This window comes from Uranotaenia lowii, chromosome 3, assembly GCF_029784155.1.
Source record: "Uranotaenia lowii strain MFRU-FL chromosome 3, ASM2978415v1, whole genome shotgun sequence".
In the NCBI taxonomy this organism is placed as follows: Eukaryota; Metazoa; Arthropoda; class Insecta; order Diptera; family Culicidae; genus Uranotaenia; species Uranotaenia lowii.
Genome location: NC_073693.1, coordinates 151,874,866 through 151,897,646, shown reverse-complemented (window position 1 = coordinate 151,897,646; position 22,781 = coordinate 151,874,866). Strand labels below are relative to the sequence as shown.

At 37.0% G+C, this 22,781-nt stretch overlaps 4 protein-coding genes across 8 annotated transcripts in view; 2 read left to right on the top strand and 2 right to left on the bottom strand.

Moving 5' to 3' along the window:
• Positions 1 to 22,781, bottom strand: part of LOC129758280 (putative mediator of RNA polymerase II transcription subunit 15) — a 253,832-nt gene that overhangs the window by 59,279 nt on the left and 171,772 nt on the right. The window lies entirely within an intron of this gene.
• Positions 2,571 to 3,345, bottom strand: LOC129758290 (cuticle protein 19-like). The gene is made up of 2 exons (XM_055755771.1): positions 3,337 to 3,345; positions 2,571 to 2,906 (listed from the first exon to the last, which is right to left on the bottom strand). The coding sequence occupies exons 1-2, from the start codon at positions 3,343 to 3,345 to the stop codon at positions 2,571 to 2,573; spliced, it is 345 nt and encodes a 114-aa protein (XP_055611746.1).
• Positions 6,320 to 6,765, top strand: LOC129758286 (cuticle protein 19-like). Its single transcript, XM_055755767.1, has 2 exons — positions 6,320 to 6,366; positions 6,430 to 6,765. Exons 1-2 carry the CDS (start codon positions 6,358 to 6,360, stop codon positions 6,763 to 6,765), a joined length of 345 nt encoding a protein of 114 aa, XP_055611742.1. The 5' UTR covers positions 6,320 to 6,357.
• On the top strand, positions 11,839 to 12,608 carry LOC129758289 (cuticle protein 19-like). The gene is made up of 2 exons (XM_055755770.1): positions 11,839 to 11,901; positions 11,969 to 12,608. Exons 1-2 carry the CDS (start codon positions 11,893 to 11,895, stop codon positions 12,293 to 12,295), a joined length of 336 nt encoding a protein of 111 aa, XP_055611745.1. The 5' UTR covers positions 11,839 to 11,892; the 3' UTR covers positions 12,296 to 12,608.

The window sequence follows — 22,781 nt, the reverse complement described above, 5'->3', positions numbered from 1 at the left end:
GACAGCCGACAACATCGTGCGGAGGATGTGTGAGGATGCCAATACTTGGCGCTTGGTCAGCGATGGGTTCCCCCGGATCATGACTGCCCTGCAGAGGAGTCCGCGACCGGTGTAGGGTTACTCCTTCGTCGGGGAGCATCTGAGTATTGTGCGTCCGAACCTGGCAGTGAAGTATACAAAGATAAGACTTTACCTTCTTGGTACGCCGCGCGTCTGTTTGTAGGATATCTCCACCGTTACCGTCGCGGAGTATCCCAGTTAAACGTACTCTCTGCTACGGAGGCTGCGGGGATAAGACATGACCTTCTCCACAGTTTAACTCGTACGGAGAAGAGTTTTCACGTCGTGCAATACTCTCGGGTAGAGTGGTCTCACGTCGCCGTCGGGTGAGCCACTCGAGTCGATGTAGGATGACGTCTTCGTCAAAAATCATCCGAGTAGTTTTCGTGAAGTCTTGGACATGTGTTGTGACAGGCGCGAGTCGACGGTAAGCTGCTCTCGATTTGGCACACGGACGGGCAAAGAGGAGCCAGGATCTCAAGTCGTTAGAGTAGAGGTCATTGGCAGGCTTCCGAAAAGTACTGCTTTGCTATGACAGCTTTTTTCTTGCCAAACAAACTGTCTCGGTTTTCCTTACGACTCGTTTCGCTGCTGTACCGTCGGTAACGAATCGAAACGCTTCGGCTACATCGCACACGTGCGAGAACCCAGGCTGTATCTGAACAATCGGCACAATGCATGCGTTACCGAAAATGTTGTGCTTTAAGCTGTAGCGAACCCAACCGACAGTTCGGTTTTCATCCCTTCATGCCTCCTGTTTCGAAAATAATTTCATCCTAACTGTCGGCTGCAGGGCGTAACAGTTTTGGGCAGGACTGTCACGGGTGACTGTCTTGCCCATACCGTACCCATGCCCGATCGTATGCGCTGCTGCTCGGTTTCGAATAGATCGAACGATCCATCTATTCGCACCGAGCAACAGCATACGATCGGCGCGTAACGCGATGTGTGGTGCCGGTGCAGGTTAGGCGAAAAGGGAAGGGGAGGGTGATTGGGGTGATCACCACCCGCAGTAGCTTCAAGCAAAAGGAAAATTCATACGTTCGTTCGAAATTAACTCGGCCCGAGCGAATCTCGGCTACAGTCGGACGGAGTAAGTAGTCCTGGCATGCGAAATTCAACGCATTGAAAACTGTCACGAAGATATTCCCAAAACTGTCACGAAGCTTAAAAAATTTTCAAATCCACGAACAAACTCTCGCATGAGGTAAAACAAGGCATCTCTGTACATCGCACGACCGCTCCTTTTAAAAACTGTCGGGGAAGAAATATTCGGGAAGCTTTCATCGAGGTGCATGTGCGACGTTCGCAAGAATACTGTCGTTCGCCAGTACTTTTCGGAAACCTGGTCATTGGTCTCTTGCAGTGGTCTCGCACGATAGTCGTGCAAACCAAGCGAGCCTCGAGATACGAGTAAAGGTCGGACCACGAGTCATCAGAGTAGAGGTCCTTAGTCTTGCATTGTAACAATAGACTGAGTCGATTTGGGGTCATTTTTGAATTTCTCAAACCCTGGGGTCTAAAAAGCTTCGTCTTGGTCCAAAACTCATCCATGATTTTTTGCAGAATTTTTAAGTAACGTTTACATGTGTAAATTTGAACTTTTAGGTTTGTATGGGAAAATTGAATATTTTGTACTGAAAAATCAACTAAATGTTTTGTTTGTTTTCTGTGAAACCGAACCAGCTGACAGTTTTTGTGCCAATTTTTAAAATTTCGAAAGGAAATTTTCCGCTGAACAACTTTGTAGAAGACCGTAACTTCGTATCTTATTAGGCAAAAAGTTATTAGCTGTTTAGCAGAGGTATGTCTTTTCGCATTGATAAACAATAAATATAATTGACATCACTGCTGGGTGCCTGGCGAGGTATTGCATGGCTACTTTTCATGCTACACTTCGCGAGACTTCAGGAGTGATGTCAATTGAATTTATTGTTTATCAATGCAAAAGACATACCTCTGCTAAACAGCTTATAAATTTTTTGCCTAATAAGATACGAAGTTATGACAGTCGACAAAGTTGTTCAGCGGAAAACTTCCCTACGGAATTTCAAAAATTGGCACAACAACTCTCAGCTGGCTCGGTTTCACAGAAAAAACAAAAATGATGTTGATTTTTCAGTACAAAATATTCAATTTTCCCATACAAACCTAAAAGTTCAAATTTACTCATGTAAACGTTACTTAAAAATTCTGCAAAAAATCATGGATGAGTTTTGGATCAAGACGAAGCATTTTAGACCCCAGGGTTTGAGAAATTCAAAAATGACCCCAAATCGACTCAGTCTATTGTAACAAGAGACAGGGTATATATGCTGGAGTTACTAAAATTTTCAGCTGACATTTTTTTTATAACAATGAACGAACTATGATGAATTCTTCACTAGACATATTAAAACTTGTAAATTAAAAATCAAACTATTTTTTTTTATATTTCCGTGAAAAGAATCATTTAATCGCCAAACAAAATAACGAACAACAGAGAGTGTTTAAAAAGTTAAAAGGATCTATTAGTAATGTTGATGGATATTGGCGTAGCTCTCTCCGTGATGTGGGTGCTTGGCATGCCCAATTCGCTGAACATGGGGCTGGAATCCTCTCTTGTGGTCCGAAGAATAGTCCACGACACGATGGGTTCCATCAGCTTCATCCAGAGTGTACTGTCCCTTGGTGTGATCTCCGTCTCGGCTTTCCCACTGGCTCTTGTGATCCTTGGTGTGATGATCCTTGACTCCGTACTCGTATTTGTACTTTGGATGCGAGTGATGATCCTCATGATGACCATAATATCCACCGTAATATTGTGCAGAGGCAACGATGGCCAAACAGGCAAACAAGACGATGATCTATTTAAATATACACAGAGGGTTAAAGCGATTTTTTAAAAATGTTTATTGTTGTCAAATTACTTTGAACATGATGGATTTCTTGTTGGGTTGAACTTTAATAAAACAACAGAAGGCAGAATGCAACTGATACCTGGGGATTTTTTTTTTATTATCTGACGGGTTTGCGCCGGGGGTCTTCAGATTTTCCCCAAAATTGAAAATTTGGTTCATTTTTGCGACTTAAAAACACATGTATTTTTTCAGATTTCTAACATTTTTATTTCTTGAGTTAGCTTCGGTTAGATTTTTTTGTCAATAAAAAATAACCATTTTTCAAAGCTACATAACTCTGTTATTTTTCAACGGAAATTATAAAATAGCACATCAAAATGCATTGAAATTTTATCAGCTTTCCAAATAAAATAGCTGGAAAAAAATAAATAAAGACCTTCAACATGAAAAGTTGTAAATAAACTTTAAATGGCGTCTAAAAGTACCGGCTGCACCACCGAATATTTTGCAAAAAATACCATTGAATAGCTCAATTTATGATGCAACTTTCATCCGAAGACACCAAAGTGGGCCATCAACTCCTTGAAGAGTTATGAAAGAAATAATGGCAACAAATCTCTTTTTTTGCGACGAAAACAAACAATGGTCGAACAATTGCACTAACATATGGAGTGAGCGCGTACTTCTAACAACATGGAAACAAAAGAACTTTCCAAAGCAGGTAAAAAACACTATTTTTTTGTGCTTTGTAGACTGCCTCTACTCGCATAACAGTCCCATATGAATTTTCGTCATTTTAGGTCAACATAGGGATTCAAAATAAAACACTAAAAAAAGAGGTTTTGTTCTACAAATTTAGAAAAAAATATCAATTTGTGGCTGTCCTATATGAAATATACCCGAATAACAGTTCTATGAAATACCACGGATTTGGTTACTTTTCAATGCTTCTTTCCGCGAAATAGTCTTTGATTTATTGCGTTGAATCATTTAAAACAAATTTAACTCACTTAATACCGAATGATGCACACGAGTTTTCGAAGGCAGGTATGACTTCCTTAGGAATGACTTCCTGAGCGAAAAACTATCGGATGCAATCAAAAATCGTAAAAAGATTCAAATTACAATGTGGAATTTACGATATTTTGTATGTTTCTTTTTCTGACAATTGCATTTAGAAGTTCAAAAATGATCAAATTTAAGTCTTAGAAAGTAGCTTGGTGAGAAAAAAATATTGTCGATTAACAGTCCCATAATGAATAAAAATGGTGCTCTCGACCTTACCAATAACTTAATTTCGAAAATTTCCGGTCTTACGATTTATTATGACAACCTAGAAACGATTTTCGTTTGTGCTGAAAGTGGTGATCACAATTTAAGAATGTATTCCAAAACAGGAAAAGCTGATTTTCTCGCTTGCTTGTTTTTGCATATGGGACTGTTATGAAAGTAGGGGCGTTAGAGTGTTGCAGCTAAACTGACTTCATGTTATATCCAAAAATCTAATAACGTATTCGTTTATACCCAGTTTTGCACCAGGTCACAACAAGTTTTGCAAATTTTGCTGTCATTTTTAGAAGTATATGCGCTCAGTTTTGCATCCGTAATTCCCCAGATTTGATTTAAAATGGACGGTGGAACACTGAAGATTCGTTTGATCGAGGTAGCAAAACACTGACGACAAATTATGTTCGTTCTAGCATGGTAAACCTCCAAACTGGGCGAATGGAGAAAACGAATACGGTAAAAGTATCATATTTTCAATGTCATATTACCTACAATGGAAATGATGCTTTTTACAGCCTTGGCTGGCCATACTGAGCTCTTCGATTATTTCTACATTTGTGCCACACTCTTTGTTAATGATCAATAGGAAAGGATTTTGGTGTCCCAGTGCTTAGCTCCCGATATACAAACTATGTAAAGCACGTCTATATTTCATTTTTTTAATCACATTTTTGTGATCCCAAACACAGGGATTGAACCTTCTACTATTGGCATTGATTATGCTTCACAATGATCTTTGATCGAAAAGTTAATAAGTTATATATCATACGACCAGGTTGTAAAAGCAACATTCCCATTATTTGTTATATCACATTAACAATACGATACTAAGAATTTTGGATAAAATTTAAAGTCAGTTATGCTGCAAACACTCTACAAAGCACGAAAAAGTAGTGTTTTTTACCTGCTTTGGTAAGTTCTTTTGTTTCCATGTTGTTAGAAGTGCGCGCTAACTTCATATGTGTGTGCAGTTGTTCGACCATTGTTTGTTTTCGTCGCAAAAAAAGAGATTTATCGTCATTATTTCTTTCATAACTCTTCAAGGAGTTGATGGCCCAATTTGGTGTCTTCAGATGAAAGTTGCATCATAAATTGAGCTATTCAATGGTATTTTTTGCAAAATATTCGGTGGTGCAGCCGGTACTTTTAGACACCATTTAAAGTTTATTTACAACTTTTCATGTTGAAGGTCTTTATTTATTTTTTTCCAGCTATTTTATTTGGAAAGCTGGTAAAATTTCAATGCATTTTGATGTGCTATTTTATAATTTCCGTTGAAAAATAACAGAGTTATGTAGCTTTGAAAAACGGTTATTTTTTATTGACAAAAAAATCTAACCGAAGCTAACTCAAAAAATAAAAATGTTAGAAATCTGAAAAAATACATGTGTTTTTAAGTCGCAAAAATGAACCAAATTTTCAATTTTGGGGAAAATCTGAAGACCCCCGGCGCAAATTGTCAGATAATAAAAAAAAATCCCCACCTGGCTGACATTAAGCTAGAACTTTTATACCTCAGTATGCAGCGGTTTACACATTCGGTTCCTAGTTCTAATTCCGTAATTATGCATGTCATGCAAGATTTACATATGATATCTCTTTTCGGTTGTTCTGCCTGCTCTTAGACCAATAACCAAAAGAAAAAAAAACTGAATGTCAGTCTATGAAATTTAAAAACTATGTTGTTTGCTATTACACGACAGATTAAAATATGAGCTGGAAACAAAATAATGTAACAAAAACACGTAAAATCTAGTGTCAATTTTGTTTTCGAAGAAGCTCTCGTCCAAGACATTGTGAATCCAAATGGTTATTGAAGCATAGCGAAAACCGAAGCCAGGGCGCTGATGATCGATTTCGGACACGCGACAAATGCTCATATTTAGCAATGCATCGGTATATTAATCAATTAGTTTGACATTCCACCGGAACACCCAACTGACCGATTTGTGACCAGCCAAGGCTCCAATCATCGGCTTGATGGACTGATGGGTTTCTCAACAAACGGTGGTCAGCCACTGCGCGTTGACCGAATGGTTAGTGAAATCTCCTAATCCATGTCACTTTTCCATTTAGCTTTGGTATAAAAATTCTGCGTCAACTCACCAACTGCATCAGTCGCATACGGTTGTTTGGTAGAAACCACATCAGCTCAATCTCAATCAACAAAATGTTTAAGGTTTGTGAATTTGGTTTGTACTGTTACCATTTATTTCCGAAATCTAAATAAACTTTTTTAAAGGTTATTTTCCTGGTCGCCTGCTTGGCCGTCCTGGCCTCGGCTGATTTCTACGGAGGGGATTATGGACATCATGAGGATTATCATTCGCATCCCAAATACAAGTTTGAGTACGGAGTCAAGGATGGACACACTCACGATCACAAGAGCCAATGGGAAAGCCGAGATGGAGATCACACCAAGGGTCAGTACACTCTGGATGAAGCTGATGGAACTCACCGTGTTGTAGACTATTCCTCGGACCATAAAGGAGGATTCCAACCTCATGTGCAGCGAATTGGCCATGCTAAGCACCCACATCATGGAGAGAGCTACGCCAACATTCATCAGCACTACTGAAATCAAATGAGTTCTAGAAAAAATCCTTAATTCGACTATGATTAGTTCAATTAATAAATTCAATACATAGATTGTAATTATTCTTGTTAAGTTTCTTACGTTGTGAATGTACAAAAATGCTAAATATGGGGCCCAGACGGGTGCAAGTTTTGTGTTCGAAACCTGAAACCTTATCAAGTAGCAGTAAATCGCTCAAATTTAGTGTTTTTGTTTTTTTTTTCTTAAATTCGGTAAGAATAACTGATATTTCAAGATCTTTTCTCGCGATTTTTTCCGTAGCTATTGTCATCAAGTTTGAGATCTAAGAATCGCAAAGTATTATCTATTTCTTTTTCAAGAGTGAATTTTATGCTGCTGCATTGGTTGTTGAATTCAGCCAGCACGTGATCTATGTCACTCTCCTTGCCAATGATCAAGCAGTCATCAACATAACGTTTGTACATCACGAGATTGACATCTTTATCTCGTAGATTTTGGATGGCTCTTTCCTCGAGTTGTTCCATCAGGAGAGACGCTACTACAGGAGATAGAGGAGAGCCCATCGGTGTACCAAACGTTTGTTCAAATATTTTACCATTGTTCTGAAAAAACGACGCTCCTAGAATTGTTTGAAGGGCGCGTTTGAATTCAGTCCATGGTATCGGCGTATATTCGCTAATTTCCCGCCACTTTTGCTCTATTATTTCATACACATTTTGGACGGGCACGTTCGTGTAGAGCGACACGACGTCCAATGAGTAAATGATATAACCTACGGGGACCCGAATGTTGGGGTTTCATTAGAATGGTCTAATCACGTGAAGTACTTGGGACTTACACTTGATTGGAATCTTACTTTAAAAAATCACATAAATCTGTTTATTCTCTCATGAACAGGAAATCGAAGGAAAAAAGCCATCCAGAGGATTCAGAACAAAGTTCTGATAATGATTTTGCGGCTTCCACCTTGGCACAGCTCCGAAGATCTTCATCGGATTGCGGGCATTGAATCGATCGAAGAGATGGCCAACAAAATCATCTCCAACTTCAAAGGCAAATCGATGCAGTCTTCCATAGCAGAGATTCGTTCTCTTTATATCTTACTAGCTGATCCCGTACGAACTTCGTTTCGCTTTAAATCATTGGTCAACGTCAAAATGAGTTTAGAAAATGAATTCTAAACATTCTTTCGACAATTTTGGGGAAAAAATTCAACAGTGTTTAAAGTCGCTACTGTTACTATTACTTGAAATTCAAATTAAACGGTTGATTGGCTTTTTATTAAAATTTATGTGAGAGTGTTTTCTTCTCGATCGGTTGCAAAATCTAGACATTATGGCAGAAACATGTACTATTTGTTTCTGTGCACGACTCTTTTGCTTGACCTTCACACTTAAATTGGTATCAATTAACTGCCTCCAACAAAATTATTGCACAAAACACTGAACTTTCAATGAAACCCTCTTTTTCTGACCCATGGCCCGAAATTCGATAATTGAAACCAATTTTACGTTCCTCAAAACCCCTTTTGCCATATTTTCTTTTCAATTTATATGTAAAGGAATTTGAAAACAGTGAACAGTGAATACAGATGCCCCTTTCGCCGACCCTTGACACGGAACATGCTACCTGGAGTCAATTGCTCATAGTTTATAATCCTCATCTGAACATTTTCATCTCAATCCGATGCATGATCACGACAATATCACGAAAACAGTGAGCAACTAACATGGATGGCCTTTTTTTACCACGATTCAAAACTTGACACCTGAAATCAATTATCTTTTCTGTTAAACTACCATGTGTAAATTTTCATTACAATTCTATGCTCAACCAAGAGAATATCGTAAAATCAGTGAACAGATAATAACCCCTTTTGCCGACCCCTGAGTCAAGATTTGAAACCTGAAAGCAAAATAACGTCCCTCAAAACTCCTATGCGGAATTTTTCATCTCAATCCATTGTAGAATAACGTCAAAATCGCAAAAACATTAAAGTTGGGTATGGACGACTCCTTCAACCAACTTCTGATCCGCAATTCGAAACTTGAAATCGATTGCTGGTCCCTCAAAACACTCATGTGCTAATTTTCATCACAATACGATCTATAATAACGCCAATATCACAAAAAAATTAATCAGTGAATATGGACGACCCCTTTGGCCGACCCCTGACCCTTAATTTGATAACTGTAATCGATTGCTCGTCTCTCAAAACACTCATGTGCAAATTTTCATCACGATCCGATGTATAATAACGCCAATATCGCAAAAACATTAATCAGTGGATATGGACGACCCCTTTGGCCAACCCCTGACCCTAAATTTGATAACTGTAATCGATTGCTCGTCTCTCAAAACACTCATGTGCAAATTTTCATCACAATCCGACGGAAAATAACGTCAATAACGTGAAAACAATATTTGTCTTGTATGGACGACCCCCTTCAGAAGGGGTCGTCCAAAAATCTAAAAACATTTTTCATCATTCCTAGTCCTAATGAGCATCCATGCCAAATTTCAGATCTCTAGCTCTTAAGACGGCTGAGTCTATAGAGGACAAACAAACAAACAAACAAACAAACAAACATACAGATAATTGCTTTTTATAAATATAGATTATTTTAATTTTAGGATAGTTTTTAGTTTAAAGTTTAAAATATTTTTGCCATTAAAGGATGTTCATTAAAAACTTGATTGCGCTCAGCAAATTTAAGTTTTATGAATAAGTGTGTATTATCTAGTTAACTATTAGGGCTCTGAACAGTTCATTATTGAGCTGAACACCTAATTTAATGTATCAATGTTATATAAATGTAATGATGAATTTGTACAAATAAAGACACATTTTGAAAGAAAAACTATGCGCAGCAAAAACCAACACATAGTAAGATTATTATGCAAGACCAAAACGTTATTCTTTCATGGTTGCGTGTTGTTGTTTAAATGTTGATATAACCCGACAACCAGAAGTCCAGACCAGAAGAATTTTATTTTACAGATTATACCGTATAGAATGTTATTAAAACTCATTCCCGTATATCTGCACCTTTAATATGCGGTCCATGCATATTCATTATCGTATTTAAATTCATTGCATGATTTAACATGAATGTTAAAAAAATTCAGCAATAAGGCAAATAATAAATTTACGATATAAACTTGAATTTGACAGAAAAAACACATTCCTTTGATAGAATCTTATTTTTATTCAACTGACTGAAATGAGAGCCCTGCAGTCACTCAAGTCGCAGTAGACGACCAAATAAGTCGTCAAACTTTCCATATTGTTACAAAAAATTTCGTATTTAAAGATATTCCCAATCGCATATTGAGCGAAGACCTACAATACTACAACCTCAATCATCTATATGATGATGTAAATTATCATAGTATACTCCAAAAAGAATCAGGGTAGTCGTAAATGATTCGCAAAACAAATCGTGCAAATCGTAGTTTAATACAATCATGTGAATATGTTTGCTAATGTACCTATATGGCTTCCAAAATGATACGTATATACTGGTTTTGCTGCATCATATAAGATATGTTAACACGTATATTTGAACGTATATATGTGTTGCAAATTCGAAATTCCCACCAAATGGTTGTCTGAGCAGGTGCCCAGATTTGTCTGCCAAATACAGGCTTTTAACTCTTCTTCCAGATAAGGGTCAGACACAGATTTTACCCTGATTTTAGCTAAGAGTGCCCAGATTTTACAGACTTCCAAACCAATCATTCATCAAAACTTATTTTTTTAAATTAGATCGGCACGGTACGTGGTAGAAAACAGTGATTGTTATATAGCTCTTAACTCGAAAATAACCAAATTGCCCAGATTTTTTATTCTTAACATCTGGAATTCTTGGTTACACGATTCGTTTCTTTGCAAATTCTATGCACATAGTAATTTTGCGTCATTGCCATTTGTACTATCAAGAATACTATGCTTATGACAATTTTACCATTGTTTCTGTTAAGTTTCCCACGCCGTTCGCAAAATTTTAAACAAATTTTTATTTTCAATTTTTGGCATTTTAGGATCTAAGTGGGCTCTTAGTCCAAAGTAGGGTTCTTCCTATGTTTTAAATTTTCTGAATAGCCCAGCATATTATGGTTTGAGTTGTGTCGTTTTTTCTTTGAATTTTTGTATTGGATTATTAATCAAATTCTTTTTAAAATTATGCTTCTGAACTTGTTTTGATGAAAATCTCCTGAAAGTTGTTCGAGGTATGTCATATTTTGAGTGAAATTTGTATGTTGCCTCCTTCCATTTAAGTAGACGATCTGGAAACTATCTCAGGCTAAAAAATCCCTCCTAATCCAAACAAAGAAAGTTTATATGTACAATACATATTAAGATATGACCATCCTGTAAGGTACCTTCTTGCTGATCGCCACTATCGAACTGATTTCTACCAGTTGTTGGGTGAGCCTTTTTATTTTGGACAAATACAGTGATTTTACACATTGTCGAGCTCCGTGGAGGTGGACACCTCCTTGCAATCAATGCAATTGAGCGATACGAGCACTTAACTTGAAAACTAGTAAACGCACTTTACATCAGTAAATAGATAAGTGGAAATGTTCCAATAAATTGAACACGATATAGTTGTAGTTGTTATTAACTTCTGAACTAATACTTTTCAGATCGATTTAGCCATTTTAAGGGACCGATTGGCGTTTTCCAACCGAGTAAGTTGTCTTGTATGTCAAGTTTAATGTGCTTTTTGTGCACTTGTTTCGCTAACAGTCACTTAGGGTTAATTAATACTATTCAAGTGTGTTGATACACCAGATACGTCTGTCACTGAACCTACGTACTGTCCAACAAAAAGGTACGATCAAAATTTCAAGTAGCCGGCAGCCAGCAGCAGCGCTATGGGCATGCAAAAATAACAGTTCGATTTGCAACCAAGCATCAAGGTGAGATTTTGTGTGTGATTTCCTAAATAAAAGTGTGTGGAGCATTTATTGGTTGGTTCTTATCCAAATACCAATTCAAACCACACATCTTTTGGGGAATGGAAACGCTTGTCGAACATAATGGTATAAAATATTTGCCATTGATAGGGTTGGGTATCAGTTTCCCATAAGCATTCCTACTCTGCACAAGGTAGAGCCAATCTGAACAGGAGATCCAAGATGTTTAAGGTATGGTTAATTTCAAGAATTCAATTAACACAAGTTTCTTTATTTGATTTCTTCTTTCTTCTAACAGAATATCGTCCTGGTTGCCTGTATGGTCGTTGTTGCCTCGGCTCAGTACTACGGAGGAGATCACGACTATCACCATTCACATCCTAAATATAAGTATGAATATGGCGTCAAGGATCATCACACCCACGATCACAAAAGCCAATGGGAGCAGCGAGATGGGGGTCATTTGAAAGGTCAATACACTCTGGATGAAGCCGATGGAACTCACCGGGTTGTGGATTATCACTCAGATCATACGGGAGGATTCCAACCTCATGTGCAACGGATCGGACATGCCCATCATCCCCATCACGGAGAAAGCTACGCCAATATTCATCAGCACTATTGAATTGATCATTTTCTATAATAAAATAACGTTCCTTAATTCTTTCGTTCCAAAAAAAGATTCTCTTTTGAATTATTGATGCATCACGATTCAAATTTCTATTTTCTTATAATTAATGGCAACTAGGAGCGAAGATGGTAATAATCGCTTCGAAAGAATCATTTGGCTGATTAAGTAGTTGCAAGTTTAATACGTTAAATATGCACAGATTCAGTTTATCTTAGTTCTCATCATTACGTCAATGTGCGTGAAACGAAGCATACAGATCTGAGTTGACGCATTATAAGCATTTTAAGAATAAAACCACGAAAATGTCGTCGCTAAATATTTTGATTTCCATCACATTCAAAATAATCATTGAAAACCTATGGCTTATCAAGTTGTCAGCCTCAGCTAAATAAAGGCAAATCCTGCATGGAAGATGAAGGTTCGGTAGTATCAAATTCTTGCAGTCGCAAATATTTTAAAATAGGGTTAATACTTTTGAGAGTCTGATATGAGCCTGTTATATCTTGATTTTTATTTTGATAAAGTAAATGAAGAAAGGAAGTGCAGTTGCAAAGGAGTCTTAAATATTTGCTGCACCCTGCTACTCTTCAGAGGTAGGGGAGATAAGAGCATAATGGCCACCAGGAAGACGCTTATTTAACCGTAGAAAGCAGCTATAATATGTGACTTACATCATTGTTTCGTATTCAGACACTAAAAAAGTTTATTTCCAAACTGGCTGATACTTGAAAATGTAGATAAAAACGTTTAAAATTGCATTTTAAATTTTTTCGCCGAAAGCTGAAAATCAATCACTCTAGGGGCATAGTGAGAACCCCCACTGGGGCAGTATAAGCAACATTAATCGGGGCTCGATGAGCGTTTTTTGCCGTGCAATCTAGCAGCGAATTTCACTCGATGAAGTCAACTTAATTCATCTTATTTCATCTGACGATTCGGCCTATTGGTTAGATGTCGGAGAGGCAATCAGTAGGCTCGAGTTCGATTCCTGTTCGAGGTGATGCTTTGAATCACTCGCCAATATGCTAATAGTCACATAATGCAATATCAAAATAATTGTATATTACAACTGGTACTCTGAAATACATCTGCGTACCCCCGATGGTCAAGACGACGATGAAGGCATGAAAGAGAAGAGCGTACACGATCGACACCGAGAGATGGGCAACAACATAGCGAGAGATGGTCACCGAGCGATGCACTGTGGTCCAAAAGGGCTAAAAGTGGAACTTTTTTCGTAGCGCCTCTGTCTTTTATCTTATCTCTTAAATGTCTTCAGAACATTTGCTTCTTCAAACATGCTTCATAACTTGAAAGAATCAAAAGTTAGTCAAAGTCCACTATAAAAAAATTAAAAATTCTATCTTTTTTATTTCAATAGATAGAGCTTTAATTTACAGTACAAAGTTGTAGAATACAAGAAAATATGAAACTTTGTTGAATACATCAAAACTCTATCTTTTTTCAGAGCAGAGTCATACATGTTTTATTTTGAAAGTTATTCAAAAGTGAGTTTTTTATACTTAACTATAGTTAGATGAGGATTTATATGAATAAGATGTTCTGAACATTTGTTGAGACATTTAAATCACACTTTTTGCATAAGATTTCAACATTCTACGACGTTTCCTAGCCAACTTATTTCAACATTAAGTTTTATTTTTACTCAACTTCAGGAGCGTTTATTGCAAAAACGTGCTAGTGAATTTTTAAAACTAATGAACCACGTTGAAGCTTGAACTAAGTGCAACAAATTGGTGTTGTTGTCATTTGTCTCCACGCGCTTATATTTGAACACAACAAGCATATATTTGATGTGTTTTACGTGTTTCTATACAAAAATTATTTTCAACTGCCTTCTGCCTTCGTTTTGCATAGCATCTGCGTAGCCTGGAAATCAATTTTTCCATTTTTTGTATGGAAACACGCAAAACACATCAAATATATGCTTGATGTGTTCAAATATAAGCACTTGGAGACAAATTAGTTGGTTGGCTAGCACAAAACGCTCGACGCCATCGATAAATTCAGCACTACATCACATCACAAGTCACCTGCTCACCATTGCGGTCATTATCCAACCATCATCTCACAAAGAAAGTCAGCTATCGTCATTTGGGCACACTCTAAATTGAACGTTTAGAAGCAACTCGCTTTGTGGAGGATTTTTTTTGCGACCATCGCAAAAACAACCGGCGGTAAACATCCTGCGACCCGAAACGTATCTACACTAGTGACGAGCGAAAGCTCTGGTTCTTTCAGGTAATTAACACTAGAATAGTATACGTCTAGCCGTTGCTTGGACTTTTGTAGCTTCTACACAAAACTTTTCCCTTTCCGATGTAAACAAACTTAATGAATGCTTGTGAGAGTCGTGTTCATCATCATCTGTGGCACCAATACCCCGAAGAACATCAGCAAGAGAGAGAGAGAGAGTTCATCGCTTACCACCAGCCGACCGATTCATCCAGCGAGATTCCAGCAGTGAATCTGACCCATCAAAACTGATCCATTCTGGGGAGCCTATCACCGGATGGGCAAACACTTTACACCTGCGAATCACCTATCGGTTACGCGGAACACCTTCGACAACAGCCGGACATATTTCTCTTAAGGTTAGTGAAATTTATGAGCACTACATTTAGTATATGTCCAGTCGAAGCTTTCACGGATTACTACACCTTACCTTGATGTTTCCCAACTGAACACACTACCTAATGAAACAACCGAATGAACAACAATCATCACCATCATTGATATTACTTGAGGGGTGCTAAGAAGTACACCTGCATAAAGACAATTTTTACTTTGGAAGTTCAGAGTTTACCTGGAACTGAAAAATTTAAATTGTGCTCCAGTTAATTTTCGGTCAGGTAAACACTTTGGGTACCGAAGCCTTTATACGGAATATTACACCAATTATTTTCCCATCAATGTACGTAACTGCCGACCACCAAATCTATTGAGTTGAATGTTTGACATAATCATCGGTTTATCGAGCACTGGAGAAATTATTTGAACATACCTGTAGGGGAGCGCAGTTATTTTTTTGCAAAAGTAAGTTAAGGCTACAGTGTATGTTCCTAGCCGAAGCTAGAGGTTTTTAAATACTTACACCCAATCATCCCTATCTATCAACTGGTGAATTCGTAATCGGAGAATGAGTGATACAACAATGCCAGCAGCTTCATCCGCCGCCAAGGAGCCTTCGCTGAAGAGTCTTCAGACTAAAATTCGTGCACATCTGGATCTGTTCAAAACAATTGTTGCGTTTGTGGATACACTTGCTGAGGTTACTTCAATCGAACGTATCCAGGTGCGTTTAGCTAAGCTAGACGAACTGTGGGACAAAATGAATGCTGCCTTGATGGACATTGAAACTCATGGAGAATACACGTTGACACCGGAGAATACCCCCTCCCAGGTTCGCTTAGACTGTGGAGAATCCTATTACGATGCGAAGGCAACAATGCTGCAAAGAATTAAGGAGTTAGAGCAGGAAACAACAATTGCACACCAATCTACGAGACTTCATGATTCTTCGATGCATCCGACTACGGAACACGTCAAGCTACCACAAATCAAACTACAACTTTTCGATGGAAATGTGGACGAGTGGCTTAGCTTCAGGGATTTATATTTGAGGAGAAATTCTAGAAATTCAGAACCACCATCGACGGAAACAGTCGCATCTAATATTGCACGGCGATCAGCTTCAACAGTGCTTCTAGCAACAGCCGTAGTTTTGGTAAAGGACAACAATGGATTCAGCTATCCTGCCCGAGCATTGCTGGACTCCGGATCGGAGTGCAATTTTATGGCAGAGCATTTGTGTCAAAGGTTAGGAGTCAGTAGAAAGCGCTCGAGCGTTTCAGTAATGAGAATCGGCCAATCAACTTCCGAAGTCAAGCATCAAGTCACAGCGATTATCAAGTCTCGAAACCAGGGATTGAAAATTAAGCTCTTTTGAGCGAGCTTCATAGCTCTTTATTTCCATAGCTCCGCTTACAAAGCAATCGACGAAGCTCCTATCGTTTTTGTCTCCGGAGCTTCGCATTGCTAAGCTCTTATTTGGAAGAAACCTTAGCTCATTTTTTGCCTCGTGAGCCAGTTAGCTCATGCCTCCAGAGGAGCTTGAGCTTGTTGGCTCAACCGATTCAAATTCGTTGAGCTTATTTCACTGCTGCTGTTCGAGCCAACGCCTGCATTTTGTGCACAAGTGAAGTAACTAAAAAAAGGACTTGTCGCATGGATTTTTAAAATAAATGTTGGACGGTTTTAGTAACTAGTGAAAGTTACCAGCACTAGTAACTATGAATTAGTAAAATTTACAATTTTTCGGGAAAAACGCCAAATGAAAGAGCTTTTTGCGAAGATTATTAAAATCAATGTAAGAGAGTTCTAGTTACTAGTAAAAGTTACCAGCACTAGTAACTATGAAATAGTAAAATTTACAATTTTTCGGGGAAAACGCCAAATGAAAGGGCTTTTTGCGAGGATTATTAAAATTAATGTTAGAGAGTTCTAGTAACTAGTAAAAGTTACCACCACTAGTAACTATGAATTAGTAAAATTTACAATTTTTCGGGAAAAACGCCAAATGAAAGAGCTTTTTGCGAGGATTATTAAAATCAATGTAAGAGAGTTCTAGTAACTAGTAAAAGTTACCAGCACTAGTAACTATGAAATAGTAAAATTTACAATTTTTCGGGAAAAACGCCAAATGAAAGAGCTTTTTGCGAGGATTATTAAAATCAATGTTAGAGAGTTCTAGTTACTAGTTAAAGTTACCAGCACTAGTAACTATGAAATAGTAAAATTTACAATTTTTCGGGAAAAACGCCAAATGAAAGGGCTTTTTGCGAGGATTATAAAAATCAATGTAAGAGAGTTCTAGTAATTAGTAAAAGTTACCAGCACTTGTAACTATGAAAAAGTAAAATTTACAAATTTTCGAGAAAAACGCCAAATGAAAGGGCTTTTTGCGTGGATTATTAAAATCAATGTTAGAGAGTTCAAGTAACTAGTAAAAGTTACCAGCACTAGTAACTATGAAATAGTAAAATTTACAATTTTTCGGGAAAAACGCCAAATGAAAGGACTTATTGTGAGGAATATTAAAATCAATGTTAGAGAGTTCTAGTAACTAGTAAAAGTTACCAGCACTAGTAACTATGAAATAAGAAAACTTACAAATTTTTAACACATAAACATTGATTTTAATTATCCTCGCAACAAGCCTTCTCATTTGGCTTTTTCCCCGAAAATTTCGAAATTTTACTTTTTCATAGTTACCAGTGCTGGTAACTGTTACTAGTAACTAGAACTCTCTTACATTGATTTTAAAAATCCACGCAAAAAGCCCTGTTATTTGGCGTTTTTCCCGAAAAATTGTAAATTTTACTATTTCATAGTTACTAGTGCTGGTAACTTTAACTAGTAACTAGAACTCTCTAACATTGATTTTATTAATCCTCGCAAAAAGCCCTTTCATTTGGCGTTTTTCCCGAAAAAATGTAAATTTTACTATTTCATAGTTACTAGTGCTGGTAACTTTTACTAGTTACTAGAACTCTCTAACATTGATATTAATAATCCTCGCAAAAAGCCCTTTTATTTAGCGTTTTTCCCGAAAAAATGTAAATTTTACTATTTCATAGTTACTAGTGCTGGTAACTTTTACTAGTTACTAGAACTCTCTAACATTGATTTTAATAATCCTCGCAAAAAGCCCTTTCATTTGGCGTTTTTCCCGAAAAATTGTAAATTTTACTATTTCATAGTTACTAGTGCTGGTAACTTTAACTAGTAGCTAGAACTCTCTAACATTGATTTTAATTATCCTCGCAAAAAGCTCTTTCATTTGGTGTTTTTCCTGAAAAATAGTAAATTTTACTATTCCATGGTTACTGGTGCTGGTAACTTTAACTAGTAACTAGAACTCTCTAACATTGATTTTAATAATCCTCGCAAAAAGCCCTTTTATTTAGCGTTTTTCCCGAAAAAATGTAAATTTTACTATTTCATAGTTACTAGTGCTGGTAACTTTTACTAGTTACTAGAACTCTCTAACATTGATTTTAATAATCCTCGCAAAAAGCCCTTTCATTTGGCGTTTTTCCCGAAAAATTGTAAATTTTACTATTTCATAGTTACTAGTGCTGGTAACTTTAACTAGTAACTAGAACTCTCTAACATTGATTTTAATAATCCACGCAAAAGGCCCTTTCATTTGGCGTTTTTCCCGAAAAATTGTAAATTTTACTATTTCATAGTTACTAGTGCTGGTAACTTTTACCAGTTACAAGAAATCTTTAACAGTGGTTTTATTAATCTCAACAAGCCCTTCCACAGTTCCTGGTGCATAAAAAGCCGTTGGCTCACACAGCACCACAATAGCAAAGTCAATACACATCATTTGGCTCAAGTGTTACAATTTTGCTGAGCCAGCAAGCTCAAGAAATTTCGGCTCCTTGAGCTAACAAACTCAAAGCAAAATGCAAAACCTTGTCTCCTAGAGCCAGAAGAGGTATGAGCTTAATTTGAGCATTTATTGGTGGGCTAGAAATGGCTCCAGCTTTCTTCGCTCTCGAGCTTCAAGAGCTTTGATGCTCAGCCGCTTGAGCAAGAGCATTTCAATCCCTGCTCGAAACGAAAGCTACAAACAACAAATGGATTTCCTGGTTTTACCGAAGGTGACAGCGAATCAACCAACAGCAGACATCATTTTTTCTAAGCTACGTATACCAGCGGAGATCGAATTAGCAGACGCCAACTTCTTCCAATCCAATACAATCGATCTGATCTTAGGCATCCAACATTTCTTTGAATTCTTCCAATCTGGTCAACGGAAATCGCTAGGAGATGGATTACCAGCTATTACAGAATCCGTTTTTGGCTGGGTTATTACTGGTGTAGTACAAAACTGGAGGCAAACTTCAAAAACCATCTGTAATACAGCTAGTTCGATACCTTTGGACGAATATCTAACCCGTTTTTGGTCCTGCGAGGAAATAGGATCCGTTCACAAATATTCACCCGAAGAAATGCGCTTTGAGGAGTTTTTCTTCAAGACGGTTCGCAGAGAAACTGATGGTCGATATAAAGTTTCTCTTCCAAAGGATGGAAATGCCAATTCCAGATTAGGCGAGTCAAGGGACATCGCATTCCGACGTTTGCAATACCTAGAGCGCAGATTGGATCGTGATTCTAGCCTGCGTGAAGACTACAACCAATTCATTCAGGAATAAATATTTACAACTTGGCCACATGCGATTGGTAGAGGAAACTCGACAGGACAGTACGAAACGATGCTATCTCCCACATCATCCTATAATTAAAGAAGCTATGTTTACATGGACGATGTATTGACCGGTACAAACGACGAAGATGAAGCAATCCAGTTGAGAAGGCAGCTCAGCGAACTATCCGAATAATTGAAATGATGACATTTTTTAAAAGCCTTCATTCAATGTTCGAATTAATGTTTCATATTTGTGTAATGTCATGTTTGTGTAGTGTAGAGGAGCCACATTCCATAATCATTCGGTTATGAGCTATAGCTAACCAATCATTGTTATGGCAAAAGGGCTTTTGCTACACACACATACAAGAGGTCTGTTGGGCACACATTAGAGGTTTTTATATGCGGCGAAAGCAAAATTCAACTAAAATGTTGGTTTTTCCTTGAATGAACGCTTCATTTCTCTAAAAAACATTCATAAAGTATATTTCGGATCATTTTCTAACAAGTGGAAACGATGAGGTGATTATTTTATTGGATATAAGTGGGGAATCAAGCAAAACAAAAATGAAAAACAAGCCAAACACCATTGTAAAGCACATTAAACGGTTCTCCCAGATCCTTTGTTCACGTTTTTGGGTCTATCATATCAAATTTAGAACCAGGAAGATGAAGTTAAGAGTTTTCGTAACGAAATTGATTAATAAACTTGAGCAATATTTGTCCTGCTTCCACTAAAAACGCTCATATCCTGTACAAAGTCTTCATTTGTGTTAAAGAACTCCACTAAAAATTAGGAAAAAATCACAAACAAGTCAAAAAATGATCTAGATTTCGAAAAATGCGTCGTTGTTAAGAAACTTTCCAATAGTTTTCATTAATTCTACAAAAAATATCCTTCTTCAGTCGATTTGTATTCATTTAACATAGGGCTGTCACATTTGTTTGGCCAACGGCTTACTTATACTAATGCACTGTGCAAACGCCCTATACTCTCTATACTATTGTTCAAAACGTACACTTCACAATGTGTTTTTTAAATTATTTTTAATCAAATTGATCAAACTGTTTTCAACAATGATAAATTTAAAAACAGCCTAACGAACTATAAAATAGCATGTATAAGTCGATTGAAGAATTCATCAATGCAACAAGAGGTTGATAAAGAAATTATGTTTTTATTTGTTTGATTATTCCAACCATTTTTCGTTTTTCTGAACACTTTACATATTTGCTCTTCATATGAAAAAAAAAACGATGTATTCTTCAATTTCAGGTTTTGAAGTTCACCTGGCTTTCAAAGCCAAAGGGAAACAAGTGCATGAATATTACTTTCGAGAAAACACAATTTTTCTCCCTGATGCGCGATTTTTCAAAAATTATTCGAACTTTTGTGGGTTTTCGTTCAATGAATACGGCGTGGAAATACATATAATCTTTTTAAACTAATCTATTTGAATAAAATAATTGCACCAAATGGCTGCAACATGTCTACTGCTGCAGGAATCTACACTCAGCCGAAATAATAGCGTTAAATTCACCTGGATTTTCACGTAGGCGCTTACAACGTGAATTTTTGCTCGACTTACGTGAATCACTTAGAAGCTAATACAAATTCACTTGATCCGTACGTGAAATTCACATAGCTGTTTGCTGTCAAAACGAAGACACATTCGATTTACGCAAAAATCCAATGATCCACAAAGTACAAAGGATTTTGGTGCATTCTATTTGACGTTCACGTAGCTCTGAATAACTTTTTCACGTAAAATCTATGTGACGGAATACACTACTCAATATGGCGCGGATCCAAGGGTTGGTGCTACCAAAAAGAGAAAATTCTAGGTGATGAAGCTGATTATTCGTGAGTAGTTGAAATTTTGTTGTGTATTCGTTATTTAAATTTTATGTTATTTTAACAGAATTCGGAATTGGGGCAGCTACGACGACCAGGCAATCACTATGGAGACAACCCAAATGCCATCTTCGATGCGGTATTATGTGTCAGGTATGTGAAGTGAAATGTACAAAGTTTCCATTGATAGTGCAAAATACATCGTGTCTAAGAAAAAATCAAATGTCCTGCAAAATCAACACATTTTGTATTTATAAGATCCGATAAACCCAACCCGTCTATTTCAATTAAATCTACGTGAATCGCATGTAGCAGAACGCATCCCTTTTCACATTCGACCTACGTTATTTTCACATACAACTCATATGAAAATTACGTGAATTCTGCTCGCTGCGCTAGCTCTGTTTGCTACCTGAAATTCACGTAGGTTTCACGTGATTTTCATGGTAGCAAAAATCCATGTACATTTTCACGTAGCGTTCATGTGAAGAATTTTTTCGGTGTACATATTCTTAACGAGTATTGTATGACTACGTTTTTAAAAAAACAATAAGCATGATTACGGAGGCTTTCAGGCTTTTCCAGAGAAATAATTTCATACATGTCGGGAATTCCCGAGAATGAAACTATGTGTATCACATCACATGATGAAGTGTAGTGATAGGAAAATGTGAACTGTAGGCTGAAGGAGATTGAAGCAGCACTTTCAAAGAAAGTTACCACAAACATTAACATTTGTTTTTGCCACCTGGATACTTTTCCTAAATGTTGTGGTAGGGAAAAGGTTTCTTAAATGGGCCTATCAGGTTAAATGGACCTATGGCCGTTTGACAAAATGGCTGACAAGAAAAAATGTCTTATCAATGCATTTTGAGGGTGATACGCTTGGAACATAAGGCAAGAAAGAATTTCATGAATATGCCAACTCAAAAAAATTTAAAAATTTATACAAGATTTTGATATGTTTTGATGTAGTATTTTGACTGTTCAAAATTATACGTTAAGAAGCTCAAAACAAAAAGTTGGGTGGTTTTTGTTTCTTATTCAAATAAACCATAGAAGTAAAACAAATTTAAGCTTTTATGATGGTTTCATAATGATGGGAAAGTGGAATAAGAGAGTGTTTTTGTATGCCCCCATCGTGTTTGTAAAATGCCGCTACCCTATAATATCAGGTAAAATAGAATAAATATATGATTTTTAACATTAAAACTTCAAATCTAAGCTCTAATTAACATTTAAAGAGCAGATCGAAGATCTCAAAACAGATTTGATAAAATTTATCTTAGGAATGATTTTCCTCCCTATTATGGCAACCCAAAATTTTATTTATTCCATAAATTTATAAAAAACATAGATTTTTATAAAACTTCAGCTTTGTC